At 32.2% G+C, this 9,561-nt stretch overlaps 1 protein-coding gene across 1 annotated transcript in view; it reads right to left on the bottom strand.

Moving 5' to 3' along the window:
* The window catches only part of LOC105116545 (uncharacterized), a 13,202-nt gene extending 11,710 nt beyond the window's left edge, over positions 1 to 1,492 (bottom strand). The window contains exons 1-3 of the mRNA XM_011013954.1: positions 1,380 to 1,492; positions 519 to 1,069; positions 1 to 220 (exon numbers count right to left, since the gene is read on the bottom strand). Of these exons, the coding sequence (XP_011012256.1) occupies positions 1 to 220; positions 519 to 997 (699 nt within the window). The 5' untranslated portion in view covers positions 998 to 1,069; positions 1,380 to 1,492. The remainder of the gene's footprint in view (positions 221 to 518; positions 1,070 to 1,379) is intronic.
* Positions 1,493 to 9,561: the final 8,069 nt, after the last annotated feature.

The raw sequence follows: 9,561 nt of genomic DNA, 5'->3' as shown, positions 1-9,561 counted from the left end.
GATGCTATAGAAGAAAGCTTCCGCAATAGTTGTCTTGCCTATACCACCCATGCCCCAAATTCCTATAATGCGGACATCTGATGACACAATGGATAGTAATTTGTTGATTTTCTCAATGCGTGAATCTACTCCAACCAGACCTCTTAATTTGCATGGGGAAGCACGACTTAACCTCTTACAGATAGTTTGCACAACTTCTCTTATGAGTTTGGCCTCCGGACTGCAAAAAATGAAAGAAGCATCTTCAACTTCTCTTATGAGTAAATTTTTTTTTTATTATAAGCAGCATCGATATTGTACCCTTAAGGTGGAAGTCCATTGGCTGTTGATGGAAATTAGTTTTGCACTAGAAAACAGAACAGACTTGTGCCTTCCTAAGCAAAAAAGATTTACAGGAGAGGAAAACAAACTATAATATGCACAAGAAAATTTAATTGCTATAAATAACTTTTAATTGCTATAATTCCAGGAAAAAAAAGGTTGAAGAAGAGAATCTATAGTGACTAATATATAGTTACCTCGTAACCTGTGAATCCCATCCAGATATACTGGCTGCGTATGTCAAGTCAGTCCTCCACCTTGGCACCTTGTCCATCTTCCCCTTAAAAAAATTTTCAAGCTCAGCAAATGCATTTCCAAAACTCCCAGTCTGTTCATCAACATCAGATGGGTCTACATGATAGAAGATCGGTAAAACAATCTGCCCATAAGTCTCTTTGCATTCAAGTATTTTCACCAGTTCATCCACACACCACGGAGAAGATGCATAGTTCTTGGAGAAAATTACCACAGAAATTCTTGATTCTTCAATCGTTTTCAGAAGGGCAGGGGTAATTTCTTCTCCTCTTTCAAGCCCATCATCAATGAAGGTCTTCATTTTCTTACGACACAAAGCATCATAGAGATGGCTGGTAAAATTGTTGCGCGTATCCTTGCCTCTAAAACTAAGGAACACATCATGCTTCCATTTATGAGCAACAGCAGATGAAGATGCCATATCAGACAGTTACATGATTGTGTCTTCCTCAATCACTAAGAATCGAAATCAATAAGTGCTCTCCTTTTTCTCCTAAAGACATACAAAGAGCACCCATTTCAACAGCTGAACATTCATTAAGAGAAATTTAAGTCTAAGAGTACAAGAACGCACACAACATATATTTATCAGAAAATTCCTCAAACTCTTAACGATGGATATGATCTATCTTAATTTGATCACTCGTCACTTGCTACCCATGCTAGCTTGCTATTACTTCCATTGCAAGAACAGTCACTAGCGGAGCAAAAAGAATTACAGATGGAAGAATTAATACGTTCATGAATCAAACTCGTATATATAATCTTAAATATAGAAGACAGCATGGAGCAGAAAGACTTACCAACAGATCATAAGAACAGTTGACTTGTGTTTTGCATCGGCAAGACGAAGAAGAAGCTGCATAGTGTTGATGATAAGAGACGATTTTTCTTGTCTATTGTCTTCTCCTTCTCCTTCAAGTAAATACTTACAGAAAATCTGATCTCATCGTTATAATCTAAATGTAATATCATAGAAACAGGTGAATGTGAGAAGACTTTGGGATCAATACCAAATACATTGGCCAATGGACTTGTCAATGGCAACGGTCTGAATCTGTTAAATTTAAATAAGCAATAATTACAATATTGCCTTTCTTGAGTTAATGGACAGCGATTAACCTCTCTTAAATACTTGGATGCGTATGTATTTTATATATATTTTTTTAAAATCAATGGAGGTTGGTTGAGAACTCCAATTTCTTCAGCCTTGATATAATTGGAAGGACCCTATCTTTTTTTAAAATTTGCAAAGTCAACACTGCCTTGCATCAGCTAAAAGTCAACACGTTAAAAGGGGTTTAATATAATACTTTTTTTTAAGAAAAAAAAGAAGAAGTTTGTCTGGCTAGGCAAGGAAAGTTTCTTCGGGGGCTTTGTTAATCTTGATTAATAAATAACTAGCTCTCATTAATCTGGGGTTGTGATATGCACACTCTTTGACTTGCACCACAAGAAAACCATCACTGTATTTTTTTGCCTTTTGATTCAACCCATAGGCAATGACTTTGTCTTTTACAAATTTAATAATTGTCACATTCGAATGTTCAATCCCAGTCATTACCTAACCCAAGGGATCTTAGCCTAACCGAGCTTCGTAGAGTTTAACTGAACAGAGCTCGATTGGACAAAGACCTAACCCAATTGGGGGGCCTATATATATATATATAGTATTATCACTACCATTTATTTTAATTTACTATAAAATTTAGTAACCTTCTCCAATTTCCACAACAGAGGATCTAAAGAGTTTTATTATTTGTATGATGATAATAATTGGATCTATCTTACAAAATATTATCCGAGTTCTCTTAAATTTTTAACCTAGTTCAAACTCAATTTTCCTAATCTATTAATTTTTTTCGTATAGATAATGTAATGGAGTGCTATAAGAATAGTGTTTTCCTATAAAAAAAAACATTTTCTCAAAATGGTATAGTTCTGTAATGCTCTCATGTCCATGAACTTATGAACATAGTGGGCATGCAATACTATAAGGAATGTTTATAGGAGAAGTTTCTCTAATAGCTCTGTGCTATATCACTCGTGTTCACTGATTTGTTATTGTAATATCTTCCCGTATAGGTTGCACTGCATGATATATTACGGCCTTGTATTAAGAATAATCTCACACTGCTCTGAATTGAGGATATTGCATCGCCAGTATAGTCCTATTCACAACCTTCTGGATTTCATGATTTTCAGTATTGCCACGTTATACAAGACTCAAGTATGCTAGTATTGTAAATTCTGAAGTCTGAAGGGTAGTTTAACTAGTTAATTTTAAATTTATTTTTTTAAAATTAATAATTTAAGTTATATAAATTTTAGAGTCACTAGAATATTATAGATTTCAAGATCTTAAGAAATTAGTTGAGATATACATAAATTAATCAAACATCTATAATTAAAAAAAAAAAGCTAATAGTATAACATCTCACAGTATGAAAGCAATGAAAGGCCGAAGATTTTTATCTTCTTTTTTGGCTTCCGCTCTCTACTTGTGGGATGGAACCCTTTTTGTAAACAGATTAGCTGAATCTGATTATATCCATGTTAATTTTCTTGGTGAGCCCAAATTAGCAAAGTCAACTCTGCTTTGCATCGGCTAAAAGTGAACACGTTAAAAGGGGTTAAATAAAAAAAAAAAAGAAGTTTGGCTGGATGTGAAGAGAAGATTCTTTGAGGGCTTTGTTAATCTTGATTACTAAATAACCATGTCTCATTAATCTGCCGTTGTGATAGGCTGTTTTTTATCCAATTATAAAGAAAAACTTGTTTAGTTAATAAAAATTGTTCCTAAATATAATTATATTTCAAATATTGATTTATTTTATATGTAAAAATCTATTTTATATTAGTTTTAATCAAATATATATTTTTTAAATCTATATTTTTAAAACTGCATCTAAAAGTATTTTTTTTTAAATTTATTTATTCTTTAAATTGTAATCGTAAAAACCTACGCGTTAAATAACTCTCCCTTTCTTTGTTTTTTTAATTAAATCTCGAGGACTATTTCGAAATTGGATCAAATTTAATCAAGGTTTGTTGTTCTATTTAATATAATTAAAAAGAAAGGGAGAAAATTATAATTGACTTTCTTGTACTATCTTATTGAAAACTATTGTTGGCTTTCTTGCATATAACGCAATAATGCTTTGTAGTTTGATATAAAGGTCCAAAACAAAGCTGCTTTTTAGGTTGATCCAATGGAGTTCTGTAAGTAAATTACAGGAGTAAGTTGGATGGGAATTATTTGAAATCAAATTAAAAACTGAAATGCAAATGCTATTTTGTTTTATGAGAAAACAAAAGCCTACAACCCATTTGAACTTGCATTGTCTTTTGGACTAAACAGGAAAAAAAATCCTTGTGATAAACAAAACCCAGTAAGCTAGAAGCAACAGACTTATGGTTTTGCGAGGGAGAAAAATGAAATTTGATGAAGTTCTCCCATTCTCCTTTACCCTAAAATAAATTACCTTTAGAGTGATGATTGTCTTAACTCCATTATTGCCCTAAAATAAATTACCTTTAGAGTGATGATTTATGTAGACATTGCTGGAAATTAAAAAGTAAACGACCCTTAAATTTGAATTCCGAGAAAGATTGCATTATCCAGCAAATTCTTGATGGTGCTCTCAGCCAAAATCAACCATGAGAAAATGAAAGCAACTATAAAAACCATCAAAAAGTGTTTTTGAGAAAAAAAGGTTTAGTGATTAGAAGGTTTGGAGATTTCATCAACTACATTCGTAAGTACTTGCCTGTCTCTTGATGTTACAACAACAACCCTCCCTGCACCAATAAAAGGTACTTCAATTAAATGCTGGAATTGTCGTACATCATTCACATCATCCAAAACAAGGAGAACTTTCTTTTGGCAGAGTCTATCCCTGATGAAAGATGGTATATGTGGTGTGCCAACGCGAAGATTTTCTTCCTCCAGTAATTTTGAAAGAAGTTCATCTCGTAGATCATTTAATCTATCCTTGTCTGATTCCTGCCTTATGTTCGGAAGAAAGTGGCAGCCTTCATGTTGATGACTTGAGATGCTATTGTAGAAAGCTTCCGCAATAGTTGTCTTGCCTATACCACCCAGAAAGCTTCCGCAATTTGTAGAAAGCTTCCGCAATAGTTGTCTTGCCTATACCACCCATGCCCCAAATTCCTATAATGCGGACATCTGATGACACAATAGATAGTGATTTGTTGATTTGCTCAATGCGTGAATCTACACCAACAAGACCTCTTAATTTGCTTGGGGATGCACGATTTAACCTTTTCCAGATAGTTTGCACAACTTCTCTTACTAGTTTGGCCTCCGGACTACAAAAAAATGAAAGAAGCATCTTTAACTCAAATTGTATCTTTACGTCGAATAAAAAAATCTATATACTGATATAGAAATAAATTTTTAAAACAATATTATTTTAATATATTTTTAAATAAAAAATATTTTAAAATGCAATTTTTATTACACTCGCAAACATACTTAGATGATTTGAAAAGAAAATTTTAATTAATAAAAAAGAAATTTAGAAATTTAATTTCTCATTTTTCATTCCTCTTCTTTCTTTACTATATCTAATTTTAGCATCCAGACAAAGAAAACAAACTTAATTTATTTCAATTGCTTTCGATTTAAAGCCAATACACTATCTGAACCAAGATCATGTTTTTACAGATATATGCTCGGAGTAATTATGGCTGTGGTGGCTTCGTTAGGATACGAGAGTTCATTTCTCAAATGCCACATTGTATCATTCAGATAATATTCAAAGTGTTTATTTATTTATTTATCATAACAATTAATGTGTTTTATAAAACAACTAAATGTTGGGACCTATGATCAATACTCAGAATTAAGAATACACAATTTAAGTGTTTTATGAAATATATGTATTTTACAAGATAAAATCTATTTTTGTTTGCTTTGATTTTTAAATTAAAATGAAATACACTGACTATTTCAAATAAAATAAAATAAAATTGATAATCTTACCTATCAATAATTAGTCAAATTAATGGACTTAGATAATAAAGTAGGATAAATATGATGTTGTATAGTGAAACTGTTCTTTTTTACCAAAATCATATAATGAATTGAAGGTGTGAAGTGTGATTGGGTTTTAGAGCTGGTTAAATATTGTGATAATAATTAATTTTTAAAATATTTTTATTTGAAAATATATTAAAAAAATTTTAAATTTTTTTTTTGATATTAGTACATCAAAATAATTTTAAAATATCAAAACAATATTAATTAAAAATTAATAAATATTAAAAATTTATTTAAAAAAAAAATAATTTTGCAAAGCGAAAACAAATATCTGATAATTTATGTGTCTATATACAGAGATAACATATCGGTTACTACAATCTTAAAATTCATTCTCTCTGCACCTTGTATTTAAAAGAGTGCATCTTGTTGATGATAACTTCAAATTCAAACTCGAAATTAAAAGAAAAGGAGAAAATCTCTTTACCAATCTCAATCGAGGCATTGAAACTTCAAAAGCCTAGTTTAAGCATCATAGGTAGGAGCAACGACCCAAGAAAAAAACATAGTAAAGACTGTGTGAGTCACTATACTATTAAACAGTTTTATTGACAAATTAATTTATATCGATGTAAGGCATGAAAATCATCAGTAATACTTTTATTAAAGGCATTGCCAACATAATAGGTCTATCGAAGGCATGATCATCGATAATTTCTCATTCCATCACCAGTTCTGTCAATAATTAAAAAAAAAAACAAACAACGACGGAATATCGATGGTAGGGGTGATCATTTTCGGTTCGGTTTGGTTTTTATCAAAAAAAAGTAACCAAACCGAAAAAAAAAATTGAAAAAAAACCCGAAACCGAACCGAAACCGGGTCAAACCGACCGGTTTTGGTTCGGTTCGGTTCGGTTTTTTAGGGGAAAAACCGGTTCAAATCGGTTTGGCTTGGTTTTTCCGGTTTGGCTCGGTTTTGGCTTGGTTTGGCTCGGTTTTTCCGGTTTGGCTCGGTTTAGCTCGGTTTTGGCTTGGTTTGGCTCGGTTTTGGCTCGGTTTTTTTTCGGTTTCAGTTTCGGTTCGGTTCGGTTTTTCGGTTTTTTGGTTATAAAACCGAAACCGAACCGAACCGGCTGGTTTTTTCAAAATTTTAATCGGTTTAATCGGTTTTTTTTTCGGTTCGGTTTTTTCGGTTATTTTTTTTCCGATTTAATCGGTTTTTCAGTTTTTTTGCTCACCCCTAATCGATGGTATAACAGACCGCTAAATGCACCAAAACAATTCCACCAAGAAATTTACCAATGGAGTAATTCTATCTATATTTTTCAACAGTAATTACCAAAGGACTATTTGTTCGTAATTATGGCATGAACGATAAATATTTTAAATTTTGTCAAATATCGACAAAATACATTTATCGGTAATAGTCAGGGTCAATACTGATGGAATTGATCCATTGGTTATTGTGGCACAGCCCGTAATTTTTTTCAAATGTCGATAGAATACCAATGGCCTGGTTCCCTCTATAAAGCCGTCAATATTTATTTAAATTTTTTAAAAAAAATTATTTATTAAGTAAAAAACTTAATAACCAAATAAATTTGTATTAAATATTAAAAATATAAAAATAATGTTAAATAATATTCATCAAAATATTCAATACAAATTTAATGTTTTCAAACTATTTAAAATAGCGGCGAAGCTAGAGGAGGAGGAGGAGAAGGAGGCTGGTTGTTGCCAAGATTGTTAGACCAAAAAGGAGCACCACATGGATCATCACTCATCTTTGATCTAATCTTCATAACCATTTGATGGAGCTGAACATAATTCATCGAAAGGCATTCATATTGTTGTTTCAAGGCTAAGAAATCCTTTGATAAGGTGCTCGATACTGCTGGAGAGCTCCTAACGGTTGAGATACTATGGGCCAATTGTAATTTTTTGGTCATAATGTTGAAGAGCCCATAGACCCAATTTATTTCGGGTCCACCAGACGATCCGACTTCCATCCACAAATTCGGATTGAAATTTGGATGGGTTGAAGGATCGTCCCCATATCTCTCTCTCAACCAGCTATCATAGATCTCCTAAATTGTTTTAAAAAAAATCATCATATTCAATTCAAGAAAATAATAACTTATGAAATAAAATGATTGAATGAACATACCATAAAATGTTGAGCATGGTTGTCCACATGCTACTACACCCCCTTTTGGCGGTCTTGACTCCTCACGGCGTCTCTACAAATAACTTTATTGGACTCAACTCATGTCCAAGAGACGTAGCCGGTGAGGAAAAAAAGAAGATAGCAAGTTAAATATATCTAAAAGCAAGTTAAATATATCTAGAAGATATAAGAAATTAATTAACGATGTATTTTATTTAAATTAATCTTACCATCCACTTCACGTGTGCGCTGAAAGGGACGGAACTGCAGATATGCATAGTCACCGAACTATGAATTTGTCGGTTTCGGTTGATGGCTCCGAATTGTGAGTGCCATGAGAATTGTTCAGACATCACATGCTTAATATATGCCGCCCATATATCTCCCGAGAAGAATGGTAGTTTGAATTCCCACCAAACCGCCACCTCATTCCATCCTTTAAGATCGTTGTCCCTCGCATATCTTTTCATCTTTTTTTGGGTGTCATACCAAAAATCACGCAACCTTTATCCATAGTAACTAATTAGAATTTAGAACATAAAATTATAAATCAAAAATAAATATTATTTTCAATGTTACCTAGTTGCCGCGTGATTCTCCCATACCTTCTTCACAATATTATTGTCCGTGCTATCCCACACAAATTTATTATGTGTATATAAATAATTCATTCAAAATAAAAATAGTACAAGATATAAAATTTAAAAAATTATTTATTAAAAATAATGAAAATTAAAAATTAACACCTACCTGAAATCACTGAAACAAGGTATCGATATTAGGTCTCCACTAAAGATGTCTAGAGACCTGACTCCATTGAAACAATGGAATCTCTATCGACGATTTAAATGCCAATGTAATTGTCCTCGTAGCCCCAATGTTTTATGAACCTGAAATTAAATAATAAAAAATTAATTAGTTCATAAATTATGTTACAAGTATATAAAAAAAATACTAAAACCTAATAAACTTACATTAAGAGGTCATCCTTCCATTGTACCTAGTACTTGCTGGTGAATTGACCCCGCTGTAAAGGCACAACACTTCTGCGCTATGAAACCGCGCTAGAAGAGGCAGCATCACAAGTTGGCGCAAATGCATCGTCGTGATCAGCACCTAAGGAGATGTCCTCCTCGCTGCTAGAAGAACTAGTTGCAACCGTCTGTTGACGATGTGCTATAGAATTCATTCGACGCATCTACACAAATATATATGAATTATTACATAATTAACTTTGATTTTTTAAAAAAAAAATCAGCAACACTTTTAACACGACAAAAAGATTGATGTCTTCTCCCAAATGTATGAGTGTCAAAGTAATAAATAACCCGGCAAGACCGGGGTCGAACCATAGAGAGATTAATTGTATAAATTATAGATAACAATAATATAAGAACAACAATAGCAATAGTAACAATAACAATAATAGTAGTAGTAATAAAGAAGAAAAAGAAGAAGTTGATGAGAACTTTAAGATGAAAGATTAACGTAAGGATTAATCAATGATAACAAGAAATGTCAAGGTTAAAGGATCCACTAATGGTATGTAAAACAAGTATAGTATAAACTCTTATTATTCAATTGAAAACCACACACAAAGAAGGTTTCAATCATATTATAAATTGTTAACATGATTACATTAGTTATCTTATTTGATTAATGCTAATACTTGTAAAGATTGTCAGGCATTCATGATTATAACTCATGTTAACAACAAATCAAGTTCCTTTCATAGCTCAAGTGATGGTTATACAAAACAATATGGGCTATAACAGTGTCAAATATTTATTGTACCAAGTGTTATACAACAT

The sequence above is a fragment of the Populus euphratica genome, unplaced genomic scaffold, assembly GCF_000495115.2.
Source record: "Populus euphratica unplaced genomic scaffold, PopEup_1.0 scaffold974.1, whole genome shotgun sequence".
Taxonomy (NCBI): domain Eukaryota; kingdom Viridiplantae; phylum Streptophyta; class Magnoliopsida; order Malpighiales; family Salicaceae; genus Populus; species Populus euphratica.
Note: the sequence above shows the minus strand (reverse complement) of the source record. Positions and strands in the feature narration are given on the sequence as shown.